Source organism: Abrus precatorius, unplaced genomic scaffold (genome assembly GCF_003935025.1).
Source record: "Abrus precatorius isolate BTA unplaced genomic scaffold, Abrus_2018 Scaffold10, whole genome shotgun sequence".
In the NCBI taxonomy this organism is placed as follows: Eukaryota; Viridiplantae; Streptophyta; class Magnoliopsida; order Fabales; family Fabaceae; genus Abrus; species Abrus precatorius.
The window spans coordinates 5,173,686-5,189,368 of record NW_020874292.1 but is presented as its reverse complement, the minus strand read 5'-3'; the positions used below and the strand labels follow the sequence as shown (position 1 = coordinate 5,189,368).

The 15,683-nt window shown below is 23.6% G+C and overlaps 1 protein-coding gene across 1 annotated transcript; it reads right to left on the bottom strand.

Moving 5' to 3' along the window:
* Window positions 1–143: 143 nt before the first annotated feature.
* LOC113852557 (lipase-like PAD4) lies at window positions 144–10,327 on the bottom strand. The gene is made up of 4 exons (XM_027482870.1): window positions 10,243–10,327; window positions 9,669–9,996; window positions 1,279–1,998; window positions 144–1,086 (listed from the first exon to the last, which is right to left on the bottom strand). The coding sequence occupies exons 1-4, from the start codon at window positions 10,263–10,265 to the stop codon at window positions 274–276; spliced, it is 1,884 nt and encodes a 627-aa protein (XP_027338671.1). The 5' UTR covers window positions 10,266–10,327; the 3' UTR covers window positions 144–273.
* Between the last annotated feature and the right edge of the window lie 5,356 nt (window positions 10,328–15,683).

The following is a 15,683-nucleotide window of genomic DNA, read 5'->3' as shown; positions in this document are numbered from 1 at the left end:
TCCCTTATCTCATTCTGCTGTGTTGATTTGACTTGTACATTTTATGGTCTACAAATATAGTTGAAAGTGAAACTGCTATGTCAATTAGAAAATGCTCATCATACAATTAAATAAGGTAAAAACGAGAACTGAGTTGTTTTTGTCATCCTTCTAGTACTTACTTAAGTAACATACTGATTCAACAAAGTCATAAGCAAACAAGTTATTTTACAGACCACCAGTGCATAGACATATTACACAGTTGAGCTTATTTATTGATTTTATTTGAAGTTATTAAGGAAACACTTCATCCAGAAATGTGTTAAAGTTGTGAGGAAACGTCTTCACCTTTGCTCTGAGTTCTCTCAGTACTCTTAAATCTTCCACCCATATACTGTAACTTGAGTTCTTAGCAAGAACATCTAGTGACACCTCCTTATTATCAATAAGTTCCATAGCATACTTCTCAAATTTCTCTATGTTATCCCACAACACAACCAGCTTGCTTGTGTCATTCCCACTTCTAACCCTATTCAACCAGTCCCTTGCTTCCTCCACCCTTGCCCAAAAGCATGAATCTTGGGTCAAACTAGCAAACTGGCTCCTCCCATTGTTTTCTTCTGCTGTGTCCACTCTATCCTTCCACCACCTATCAAAAATCTCATATCTCCTCTCTCTTCCATGCTGTATGTAATGGCCTTTGGTTATGTGCATCCCCTTCCCATAATATTCCGCAATATCTAATGGCTCAACTAGGAGTTTATAGGAATGTGAAGCATTGACCCATTTATCTCTCACAGCAAGATCATGAGGCAGCTCATTTCTCTCCCACATTTCAATTACATTTTTCCAAAATCTGGCAAGTATGTGACGATTCATGTTGACTTTCATGGCCATTTTTGTAGTGCTCCTTCTCCTCTTGAACAAGTCATAGTATCCCAGTTGATCAATTTGCTGATCACACCAAGCTTTGTACCATTCTATTTCGGCCCTATAGGGTACAACCTTTGATAATGTAATTGGTAGGATAGCAGCATTCATGGTTGGTGAAGGACCCTTTCTCCTTATCATCTCAAGGCACTTCTTGGCAGGTTCTATAGCTGATACCTATAGTTAAATGATAATAATTTGTTTAGTGAAATCATCTTCTTCCAGTGGAAATTGAATCATGTGTAGCAAACGATTAGTCATAAGACACTGCAATGCAATGTTATTCATGTCATATTCTCTATTTGTGTTCAATAAATTGGCATTGGAAGAAACATCGCAGTTAGTGGTGTCACAAGATAGTTCATTTACCTGGTTTGCTAAACCTAAAGACCGAATTGCCAATTCAAGTCCTGCTTCATAGCTTGAATCAGGAATGTTCCCCTCCATGGAATTTTTCTGGCTCAAGAATTGCAAAGACAATTTCTTAATATAATCTCCATACTTTAGATGGTCCTCAATACTACAAGCAGGAGAACCTGATGCAAACATCAAATGCATCATCTTTATAACAGCTGTTGAACTATCTACACACACTGCTCCTTCTTCAGAAACAAAAAAGTAGCTCCCAAAAGGGTGAAACATAATTGGTGCAGACCCTTCATCGAGTGTGGCAGCGTGCAGGTAATTCTTTAGAAAGTTGAACAAATCCTCCTTCTGTTTATCAGAAACTTGAACTGCAAGCTTTCCAAAGCTTGGAGCAGTCATGGAAAATTGCCAAAACTGAAGAAGAAAATTTAGCTGAGCACTGTAAGGCGTTATAGGAGCAAGGAGAAGTCTCGGCATTATGTCATGCTTTGAAACTAAGTGACAAAAGTTACCACCCCATCTTTGGTTGAGAATGGCATGAGCAAAAGAGACATTCCCTAGCAATGGTGAACCAAAAGTGATGCACAAGACTGACACAGAGGAAGATATGTGTTGGAGGTAAGACAAAAGCCAAAGAGCACATAGAGAGGCAGTGGCTCCTCCAATGGAGTGGCCTGTTATAACAAATGATTTGGTGTTGGTGTTTCCTATCATTGCCAACATCTGAATGGTGACACTACTGTTAGGAATAACATTCGAGTAAAACAAATATAAGGAGCAGTAAACAAAACACGTTGTTTTGAGATTGTAACATGGATCATTAAATTGACAAAATGTTTTTCATCTCATAATCTGAACTCAATTATGACCCAGTTTGAAGAAAAATAATATAAAAATAAATAAAACTTTTTTATAAATTAAAAATAACTTATCTTTTAAGTTTTAGAGAAGTTAAATGAGACTATAACTTATTTATTTTTTATATTATTTTTTATATATATAAATTTATCCAAAATGTCTACGGGTTGGAGTGTTTAAATCTAATCCAAATTGTTTCATAACTGGATAAATAGATGAAAAAATGATCAAACTGATAAAACAAAAGATATATTTTTGTTTGATTTAAATAAGTTTTCAGATCTTCTTTATAAAATCAAAATAAATTAAATCAAACTAAGTTATTTATGATATTATTATAATTTTCTTATTATCACTCTAAATTATCCGCTGTAGTTCATGAAAGTAATTATAAGTACTAACTTCATTACATTGTTGCTAAGGAATTTTTAAAGTTAGTCACGACAATTAAATTTGAACTCATATCTAAGTTGACTTTAAAAAAAAAAAAACTTGTTTTCATTGAGTGTTGAATAATAAAGTTGGAATCACACATCTCATTAAAATTATAATTTGTTTTATATTTATTTTTAAAAATTATTGATGTCTATTTTCATAGACTAATTGAAAGTTGACTTAGGATATAAATGTACTTGATCTATGATTTAGTTAAAAATATATTTAAGTAAATTGAATTAAGGGGGAAAAAATGCAAGATGGGATCATCACAGGTTTTTTCGGCCCCAACAAGATGAGCTTGGGTTTAGTTTTTAGACTAAAAGAAATACAAAGATAAAATTATTATATTTAAAAAGTGTTGACTGATATAATAATATAACATTTTAAATAACATTAATAAAAAAAAAATAACTAATTTAATCAGAATTAATTTTAATTGAATTATATATTAGATCTGGATAAACTAAATTACAGTTTAATTTAATTTTTGAATTCAATAACTGTTTACCTAAAAATTTAAAGTATTATTACATCCTCCAACATATCTTCTTAATGATCTTCCTCTTACTTTTTAAAATAAATATTAAATAAAAATTACATATTTTTATTATATTAAAAATATAAAAATATTTAATATATTTTTATTTAATAATCAGGACAATTTACAAGTATAAAAATAAAATAATAATTATATAATACTTTTTATTAAAAAATATAAAATATTACACAATTCAACACATGAATAACATTAAATATTATAATTTTAAAAACAAAATTATTAAAACTTGACAAGAGCTGCACGTTAAGAAATAAAAAAAATGACAAATTTTTGTTTGAAAATATTATTATGCACTTTCTTCCGTGATTTCTTCTATAACATTTCAACATAATTTTTTGTAATAATTATTTAAAATTTTAATAGACGTAATATTGCATGGATAAAAAATTAATAAATAATATTTTTTAAAAATATTGTAATATTTAATAATATTAATTTATTAAATTATATTAAATTTTATAATCTGTAATAAATTATATATAATATTATATAGATTAAGTTTATTTCATATTTTTTGTTTCCTTTTAATTTCTTATTAAACACTTTTAGATGGCTAACTAACAGTACCTATAAATTTTATTCAATTAAAGCCGCAAACATGATCGTCAAGGTTATCTACCGAATTGTTAATTTGGCATGATTGTCGAGTAACAAGGTTTTTTTTTTTTTTTTTTTTTTTTTTTTTTTTTTTTTCCATTTTCTAAGAGTTGTTATGGTCAATTTGGTCTTGGTCAGTGCAACACAACTTTCAACAATAACTTGTGTTTAAAAATACATAATAAAATATTTTATTTAATATTTTAAAATATAAAAAATATATGTTTTGGTTCTTTTATATATTTTTCTGATTAATAAATTATATCATTCTTACTAATTTATTTAACTTACGTCCTAAAACGCATTAAAATTATTTTATAAGTAAAATTAATTTTTATATTTATTAACAAAAAACATATATTTTAAAGCATGTTGTTAAAATTAATTTTTATATATAATCATATTTAATAAATTAAAGTTAATTTCATTAATTCGTTAAAAAAATATTAAATAATTATATTCAATTTTAACGCAGAAAAAAAAAATAATTTTGCTGTTGAAACATTTATTTGCAATTTTATAGAGCAGAAAACTCACTGTCCCTACCCTCAAATTGTGAATAGATGAAGGGAAATCAGCTCACTCAGCAGTGAAGATGAGATTATATAAAAATTATGTTTATAATATATTTTAATTGAATAATAATAAAAAAAACTCTATAAAATAAATAATAATAAGTCTTAAAAAGTTATACTCCATAATAATAAAATAAATGGACTTATTGAAAAAAAAAATTAAACGTTCTCGTGTACGGTATATATATTATTAAATTAAAATAATATTTTAAATAAAGACTAAAGATATAATTTATATATTTAAAAAATAAAAATTAAATATTTTATTTTTTAATAATAATCATTTTAACATATTAAATAACATTAAAATAAAAATAAAATTTAGAAATAAAGTATGATAAATTTAAATTTAAAAGTAAGATTAAATTTATAAAATTAATTCTTAAAGCAAAAAAAAAAAATCATATAAGAAAGAAAACTAACTCATAAAAATGATTTCATTTAATTTTTAAAAAATCATATGTAATACTCAGGACTCATGAATTAAATATAGAGATAAATTAGTTTATAAATTAATAAATAAATTTTTAACATTTAAATAATGTTAAAAGAGTATTAAAAATTATAATAAAATATCTTTTTTATTTTTTCATTTTTAACTAATACTCTTAAAATATTAATTAACAGATGTGTTATCTAATTCATAAATTTACTCTTTTTACATATTGTCATGTTACTTTTTTAAATGAAATATGTTTTCTTATTTTATTTTATTTAAGAATATAACTCCCTTTCTAAAAGATAAAAAAATGTAAAGTTATTAAATTTTTAATCATCAATTATTTAAAATTGTAATAAATATCTATGATAGTATATACTTGTTTAAATATAGAATAACAAATTTTTGAAAATATATGATTTCGTTAATCTAAAGTTTAAAATGGAAAGACATGGAATTTCACTGGTATTGTAACGATTGGCCTGTATGAGAGTGCAAAACATGGGGTTGTGATAATTTATTAAAAAACCAATAAAATAAAAATTTAATATTTTATAATCTAGAGTAAATTATATTCTCATTTCTTGAGAGTCGTTAAGATCACTTTTTTTTTTCTCATTTAAATATATACGCTATCTTCCATTTAAAACTAAATATAATTATATTTAAATTCATTTTAATGTTTCAAATTTTCTTTCGTTATTCTCGACATGATTAATAACTAAATTTATAAATTTATTATCATTTATATGACCATAAAAAATGAAACGAACATTTTAAACAAAAATTTTAAAGTTGACAATTGAAGTATTTGAAATGTCATTCTACTTTTTAAAAATATTTAAAGTTGGTTATTAATAACATTAAAAATTGTATAAAAATAAAATATTATTGAGAGGGATGTTTATAATTATTTACTCCAGAAGTTTATTTATATTAAAAGAGATTTGGGGCTAATCCAAACTCATCTCTTAGGAGAGGATAATGTACATTTTAAAATAAAAGGGAAAAGGCAATTTAAACACAATGGAGATAATTATTATTTATTCTATAATTTGTTATATATTTATGTATTTTATCATAATTTTAATCATATCAAGTTTTAGATTAACATTATAATTTCACATTTTATCATTGACTCAATTTTTGACAAAGTCATTAACAATGTAAAATATAATGTGAACTCATTTCGGAACACATCAAATCCAATTTCTAAAACTCAAATTCGTTTTTAAAAAATAAGTTTTGATGGGAGTGTTGTTGATACACACACAAAAATCTTTTCATAAGTTTTTTGGTTGCAATAATTTTAGTAAAAAATACTGCTTTCGTTAAAAAAAAAAAGAAAAAGGGTTTCAAAAGAGCACTAACAGAAGATTTATATTTACATTACTCTAAAGAAATACATAAAAAGTCAAATATAAAATTCCATTGTACTTCACTTAACCAACATTTTAAAATTATTCTTTCGCAGTTTAAAATGCAATAAGTTTTTTTTTTTTTGTTAACATACATTAATTTATTGTGAATGTGATACTGTACATACTAATAGTAACATGAAAGATATCATGTTATAAGTTTGAAAAACATGAAAAGTATTCATTATTTGTGTGTCCCATTGACTTGTTTTTGGCATTAATTATACATGTTAACCAGTAATTTAAAAATATTAATTAAGAAATTAAAAAACCAATTTTAATTAAATATCATTAATATACATTTACAATAGTTTTTAATATACCTTAACACAATTTTAATAAAAACAGAATTACTATTGATTTCAAAATTAAGCAACTTAACAATATTTTTTAACATGTAAGAAAATCTTCATTCGTTTATTGGTCCTTGAAAGATATTTAAGCATCTTTTCATCAAATTAAAAAGATATCAGATGGTTGGTTAACATGGATGATTCTTTTCCAGGTTTTACAAGTCAATGATGGTGATTTTATCTTATCAATGACGATGAAGGCATTAAATAAAAAAATGAAGGGTTTTTCTATCATTGACTAAAAAAATCGATCCCACTATGAGTCTTTGTTAATGGCATTATCTACTTGATGGAGGAAGCAAATAATTGTTACTTGAAAGTAAAGATTGAGCATTTCAAATTGGACTTCTGGAGGCCGTCATAATGCCATAATGGCTTGGTTGTTAGTACATTGGTTAAAATGAAAATAATTCAATGTGTTTATCGTCTTTTTTATTTTAAATTTTTTTATAAAATACTTTTATCATTAATATAATAAAAAAAGTTTAAATAAGGAATTATTTAAATAAAAATAACAAAGATCAGTGTTATTTATACATGCTTTAGCACATGTTTACCAACTGTGTGAGTTCGATCGTGTCTATTTCATTAAAGTTAATGTCTTTTTGTTCTTATTAATTATAATTAGTAACAACAAAGAAGTTACTAGGTTCCTCAGAACAAATTAAATAAACAGGGGATGGTGGCAATTTGTTTATTTATTTTTTAATTTTATTTTACTCTTTCTCTATCATTTTCATGACTTCGCTACCCCACCAAAAAAAGGGAAAAAATTGTATCATGTAAAGTTTATGGAAAAGGGAGATGGGATAGGTATTAATATTTGAATACTATTTTCTTCCTTGAGAAGGTATTTCTTAAGTGTTTGATATTTTTTTGGTAATTGTTATTGAATGTACTTCTTTATAAATGTTTGCTGATTAATCGTGGTGTTCAAATTGATGATATAACTTGTTGCTTTTGTCAAAGTTTAAAGGAACTTTTAACTTATTTATTTTTAACGTATTCAGTTCCATCTCAAATCTAGTATTTTACTGTGCGTTGACTTGGATTTTCACTAGTTTTATTTTCATATTTATCCACTCACTTATTTTCTTGGATTTGTATTGTTTGTAGTAAAAGAGAAGAAATATGTTTATTAATTGTTTGGTAAATACAGTGTGGTCTTTGTGGTTACATAAAAATTGGATAGTGTTTTTCAATGGTGTTTTGAATAAGAGAGAAGTCCTAAATTTTATTATTCTGAGGTCCTAAAAATAGTTATCACTTGTTAGTAAGGGAGAAACTATTTTGTTAGCTGATTATTATTTGAACCCACACAATTACATCTATCTTAAGATTGTATAAGTATGTTTCTACTTTTTTATTTTCCTAAGTAAGTATTAATTTTTTTCTCTGTGTATATGAGTTTTAAATTTCTCTTAAACTCTCTAATAATATATTGTCTATAAAAAAATTTAAATACTATTTATTTAAGTTTATTTGTTTTGTTAAGAGTTTAAAAATATAATTTATAAAATAAATATTATAAAAGTTAAAAATTCTTTATGATGTGACAAAATATAATTTAATGATAGTATTAAATTTTTATGCTGTTAATTTAATTTTTAATTAAATTTTAATGTGTCTAATAATTAATACAATAAGAATTTATATATAATATATTTTCATTAACATTTATAAAACTCAATATAGAATACTAAATGCAATAATTTTAAATAAAAATCATTATTCATTATATATCTTTAAATACATTAAAATTTTCATAAAATTTATCATATAAATAAAATTACTCTAATATTTATCATGTCACCTTTAAAAGTGAGATTGTATAAACAAAATTAGAAGGAGATAAATAAGTTATGCGATAAAAAGAGATAAAAATAAATATAAAAAATAGTATTACTCTTTCTTTTCACTTTAATTTTTTAATTTGCTTTACAGTACTTTTGTTTTATTTGGATTGGCTATTCTATCAATCCCAGTGTAGGTTTGAAAAAGAAAAGTAGCACGCACGACCCACCAATCTCCTTACGTAAGCAGTCAATAAGAAGATACCAAATTGCAATTATTATTATTTTAATGTTTTCTGCCAACAACCACACTCATTGTAAAAAATGTTTGTTGAACATCTAAATAAAATTATCTTTAGGCATTCTTTATATGATATTTTAAAACACTGCAAACGATCAGAAATTAATAAATAATAATTTTTTATTAAAATACAATATTAATTATATTAATATATTAAATTAATGATATCATATAATTTTTAATAAAATTTACTATACATATATTTTTATTGTGTATTCTTTGGACATATATTAAAAATTATTTTTTATATTATAATTACGTTATTAAGATATATATATATATTGGTCCAGTTACCATTCGCTTCCATGTTTGCCTGAGCTTCGTCATCCACCATTTCAGCTGATTTTCTGATATTATATTATCGAATAAAATAACGCTATTCTATATCTTAGAACTAGTTTAGAATACTAGAAGAATCGATTCCAGCTGAATCGAAAAAATATCATTCAATTTGATTTACATATGCTACAATATTATGGGTAGATCAAAATTCAAAACATGCATGCAAGAAGCTTAGCACTTGTTATTAGAGACAAAGGCAATGCCAAAGCAAAAACGAAGAGTAGATTGCTTTCTACTTGATAAAAAGAAAATTATCCTTACCTTAACACGCTTATGGTCATGAAATAGAAAAAACATTAGCACTAGAGTTGCAGCATGTTTGGAAATAACTATTTTAAAGAAACTAACAAATTTGCACCAAATACATGTTAATAAAATCAAACCCTCAAATTAATTTCGTGATTTTATAAGTTCAAACATTTAGTTTTTCAAAATTTAAATTTTTTTTATTAATCCTTAACTTTAAAAACTTTTGTTTGAATAATTTTTACAAATTTTAAAACAAATAACAAAGTTTAATATCTTATAAAGTAAAACATCTGATCCACATGATTTTGATGACTAACTTATTTAAAGATTTACTCATTAATTTTAATCCTCAAAGCATGATAATTTTTTATTAACAAAATAAATATTTGTTCTATAAAAAATTAAAAATATAATAAAATTGTATTGCTTTTGAACTTTTCAAATTAATATAATGTTAACATAACTACTAACCTGGTTTTGGAATGGCTTGAAAATGGACGAAAAGAGATTTAGCATCGCAGCATGCACCATCACAGGCTCATCGCCTTCTTTGTAGCGATGCGACGAGAACAGTGGCACGTCGCCGATACTATTCAATGGCACCAAGTTGCTCCAGTTAGAATAGGACCCACCCGCCATTTGCGCGCCGGGAAAAGCAACATACACGACGCCACCGCCACTTCGCTCCGTCATGAAGCTCAACGGCGCGGTTGTGGCCACGGTGGTGCACAGCCTCCACGACTCCGACAACAGTGGCGTCGACGCTAGGAGCGTTGCCAGCATCTCGCTGGTCTCAAACCTGACATCGTCCCAAATTATTAACAATATTTAAGGTCCGAATAACGCATATGGAAGTACTTACCGATTGAATTAACGTTTGTTGACAAATTATTATATATATGAGTTAATGAATTAGCGTACCTTTGTTTTTTCCTTCAAAATTTAAGGTATTAATAAATTTGAAGTTCAGGGTTTATTTATTTGAAATTGGGTGGGAAATTAATAATTATTAAATAATGAGTGGTGAGAAAGAGTGACTACTTACGGCGAAGTTTCGTCGGCAACCATGGAATAGTGGTGTATTCTTCCGTGGAGAATAAGGTTTTGAAGGAGACTTTAAGTGAAAATGCTAGTCAGGGTCTAGGGATGAGCTTTATTTATGGGCTAAGGGATGAGCTTTTTTTTTTTTTTTTTTTTTTTTTTTCTATTTATTTAAATAGTTTTAGTATTAAATTAAGCATGCGATCATGGAAATAAATGATATTTTTATGAAAACAAAATTAATTTAGGAGGGAGAAAAGTAGAGTCATGTAATTTGTATAGTTTTTAATATTTTTAACTAATCAAATGTGTTAAAGAGATTTTTTTAAATGAGAAAAAAATTAAATATCAAAATATGAGATTAAAAAATTTACTGAAATTTGAAAATTTTTAAAATTAGTTATTGGCGATCCTTGAGCTGAAAAACTGTCATGCATGAATTTTTTGTGATTTAAAATTTTATTATTTTTAAAAAATTATCATTAGTGATTTTTTGTTTTAATTTTTTTAAAATAGTCATTGATAATTTTTTGTCATTTATAATTTTTAGTTGTTCTATTTTTTACTCCTTGTATTTGCACCAATTGACAATTTCTGTATTTTTTTTTTAAAAAACTCATATTTTAGTATATATTATTTTTAAATACCATATAAAAATTAAAAAATTGTGTTAAGGAATGGTTTGTTAAATTCCTTGTTTCATGTTTCCTAGAGTTGTATATAGACATGTCATTTTTAAAATTCCCACCATTCACGTATTTAGATAATACAAAAAAGTAATTTTAAAATACTATAGAATTTTAACTAGATAATATTTATGTTAAATAAAAATAATTTTAAATAATTTTTTTTGAAATAAATTTTAAATCATTTCCATTATATTTAATTTTTTATATTTATCATTTATAACTTTCATACTTAACTATTTTTTTAAGTTTCTTTCATTATTACTTATATATATATATATATATATATATATATTTGTTTTATTACTTTTATATTTTTTAAAATTTTAAAATCTTCCATCCAAATATTAAATAAATGTATAGGAGAAGAGAGTAAAAAAATAAAATAAAATAAAAATACATAATATACAATAAAAAAAATATAAAAAAGTAAGTGCAAACAAAATAGTAAAAAGTACGCAAGAGAATCTTGAATTTCGCCCAGATTCATGCACATGAAAATAAATGTAACATCAATAAAGTAAATGGTATATTTTAGAGTTTAGTACTTTAATTTTCTAATTTTATTTTTGTGAATTTATACTTAAACTTGTTTTTTTATATTTATTTTATTTTAGTTTATTAACTTTTATGCATCAATTAAATAATTTTTTTATTAATTATTATAGATCATAATTTTCATTTATTTGATTGATATAGTTGAACGTAATTATATGAAAATGATTTATTTAATTTACATTCTAAAAATACAGAATAAAGATAAAATAAAAAAGTTAAGGAATTAAATATAAAAAATATAAAAATACTGAATTTACTTATATATTATAATATTATTAATTATTTTTTTAATTAATAATTATAATTATATTATATTATATTATTTAAAGTATACCTCCTAATTTAAAAGAGACGTCATTCTTGAGAAAGAAAATGGAAAAAGAGAAAAAAACAAAGAAAAAATTTAAAATTGAAAGAAAGTAGTGATATGGTAAAATAAAATTTTAAATTATTTGATATAAAAGATATATATATATATATATATATATATATATATATATCAAAGTGTTTTTTTTTCTTGAATAGATAACTATGTCCCTAAAAATATATAATATAATATAAATATTATTTAGATTCTTTATTGTAATATTATTTTAAAAAGATTAGTAATTATCATAAGAAAATACTAAAGATAACTATTAATATATTTAATTAAATGCAAAAAAATGAATAAAAATTGTAGGTATTGAGGCAAGATATATTTAATTAAAATTAAAGTTTTATTTTAATAATTTGTAATAATATTTAATTTAATATTTAATAAAACAAAATTATAATTTTAATCAGTAAATAAAACTTAAAGAATAATAAACAAATTTTGTTGCATGTAAATTAAAATACTGGATAAGTTTGGTGCTCTTCTAGTTAAACAAAAATTAGTTCTAAAATAAATAAAATTAGGTTTTTTTAGTATTCTTTCATCTATAAATTAATCTCTTGATATTATGATGTGTTGAAATACAAGTTCATCTTAATATCGGTTTTTTCTGCGCACTCATGAAATGATATTTATTATTATATTAAGAAAGTAAAAACAATAAACCTTAATTATATGATTTATATAAATAAATAAGATTAAAAGTCAATTACTATTTAAATAATTACTTAATTAAAGATTTGTAAATTTTATATTTTAATATTGATAAATTTTTCTTTATTAATTTAAGTAATATTTAATCTAATAAGTAATATCACCGGCCAGAAGTCTAGTTATCAAATTTTTGTACTACCCACCAAAGTATGATCCTAATTTATCACTTCATATTTATGATTAAGCGGAATAGAGTTAGGATGACACTTGATAAAAAAGGTTTATAATGTGTTCATGTTCACCTTAAATGTATTTAAATATAAATTTATTTTAATGTTATAAATTATAATTATAATTTTAAAATGTAATTTTATTGAATTTAGAATCATGTATTTTTTTTATTGAATTGAGCTTAAAAAGTCTAAAACAAACTTCAAATAATTATTTTAAAAAAGTCTATCCAATAAATATCTTTACGAAGAAAGAGAATAGGATTAGGATGGAAAATTAAAAATATTTACAACCATTAAAATCAATATATACTAAATTAGCGAGAAAGTGAGTATATCTATTAACTTTTCTAAATACATAACACACACAAACAATTCTACAATATTGAATTAAAACTCTAAAGTCAAGAATTAAAGGTTTAGATCTATAACATTTGTTAATCTTAGAGTTAATTAAGTGCATAGTAAGTTTGGAGTCCATCTCTACCATGACATTATTAAAATTAAGAGTCTTGATTTTATGAAGTGTTAGGAGAGTTCATAACTTATTTGGTGGCGAAACCCATTATAAAATTACCTTCATCGTTCCTAATTAAACCACCTATCACTTGAACAAATTATTAACATTTAGATTAAGCTTATTTCTTAGAGGAAAAGTCTTGTCAATAATTACTTTTTCTTTGAAACATCAATGAATAAGATAAGAAGTACGAATATAATTAAGAGTAATATAATTCATATAATTTCAAATTTGAATGGAAAGAAGATTCTATACTATTATTAAAAATCTAATCATTTCTATTATTTCATAATCTTCATATAGTTACTCCAAACAAAATATTTTAATTATTTATACCATTAAAAAATTATTCTTCTTCGAATTAAACATTAACCATTTACTAAGATCAAGACTAAAAAAAAACTAATTATTACTCTTAATTAAAGGATTTTAAAATTCATTATCAACGTAATAATTTCTAAAAATATACATAATAGAGTCATAAGTAGAGACACTATTAGATAATCTTCTTTTCAACCTTCCTTTCTTTTTTAGTGAATAACTTGTTATAAATAAATTTTCAAAGAAATACTTGAATCTTTTGAAATTTATGTCACTTCTTAATTAACTTAAAAATTGAGTTAGCAACATTAAATTATATGTAAATTTAAGAGAAAATTTATTACTAAATAAAGAAAACTAGTTAACTATGTCATAATCAACATTAAATTTTGAAGGGATAATATTTGAGATAAGATCACAAACTTGTTAAGACATATTAGAGTATAATTTTATACCAATTTAATTAATCATTAACTACAAAACAAGCAATAGATTAATTAAATCCTCAAGAATATTAGTATTAGATAAATAAGAAAGACTAAGAATACTAAAGATTCAAATATTATTTTAAAATTGAACTTTTAAATCATCTTCAATAATCTAAAGTAGAGGATATACTAAACTTATAAGATACCTCTCCATACAATTGAATAATTTTGTCAAGAATTATTAACAATAATATTATTGATTATAATTTTATTTTGATTTTAAAAACTTTCTATCTAATTTTACTATATAAGCTCGATTAACTTGATATAAATCGCTAAATTTTAGCCTTCACTCTCATTTAAAAGAATAGTTTTTATCCTAAGCAATTAATGATATTTTCTTTAATAAAAATAATAATCTTAAATAATTTAGGATACTCATGATTGTTAGGCTGAACTAAGGTAGCTCTACTTGTAAGAAAAATAGAATTACCTTTTCAATTATTTAATTTTTTTTTAATTTTATCTAGTAGGCTAAAATACATGTTTTTATAAATCCTCTTGTAGAAAATAGGAGTTCCTAAATAGAAATCCAAATTATTAAAAATTTTAACATCAATCTCTTGGCTAATTCTATGCCTAAGGTTAAAAATCAAATTCCTCAAAAAATAAATTATAGATTTATCTTTATAAATTTTTTACTAGAAACTTCATAAAAATGTTGTAACACAAATTGAATTATCTTGATTTGATTCAAAGGTCCTTTAGTAAACAAAATAAAATGATCAACATAAAATAAATAGGATAATTTAGAACATCTCTTACAAAAAAAAATGTCTTTCATTCACTTGAATTTATTTTATGTTAAGATGATAAACATATAAGAGAATAAAGGGTCACCCTACTTAATAGGGAAAATAATTATCCAAAGATTCACCCTTATATTTAATATTCATAGAAGAAGAAGAATATTTACCAAATTCATCTTCTTTAAATCCATCTTCTTCAATAGAGTTTATAAATCAAGCTTAAGTATCATCTACTCGTAAATTGATTAAAAGAGTAAATTGTTTCTTGAAAAATAATAATATTATCAATACATTGTTAAAATGGAACAAAATTACATTAGTTTTTTGAAATAAGCTAAGTGAGAAAGGGTTTAATTTTGTTCAGCAAAATTTTGGACACAACCTTATAAATAAGGTTACATAGGAAAATATGTTTGAATTGACTAACCCCTTCAAAGATAACCACTTTAGATATTAAAGTAATTATAGTATAATTAACAATTTTGAATTGACTGAGTCTTACAAAACAAAGCATGAAAACTATAAACCCTAAGAGATTTAAGGTTATCTATACTAAAAAGAGCAACCTTAATTTCATTAAGAGAAACTTCTCTGTTAAGGTTGTTCACTTTATCTTCATTTAGATTGGGAAAGGAAGGAGGACACGTTAAATTAATTTCAACAAAAACAACATTTAAAATAAATTTAAAAATATTGATAAATATTTTTAATTTTAGATAAATAATACTCAATTATTATCATGATTCTTTAAAGTTTTCATTCTATTTTTCTGATTATGAATACTAACATTTTAATGAAAGATTTTATTAGTTGGATACATTTAGACTTTGCTTGTTGTAACTAATATACCTCTTCTTGGTCTA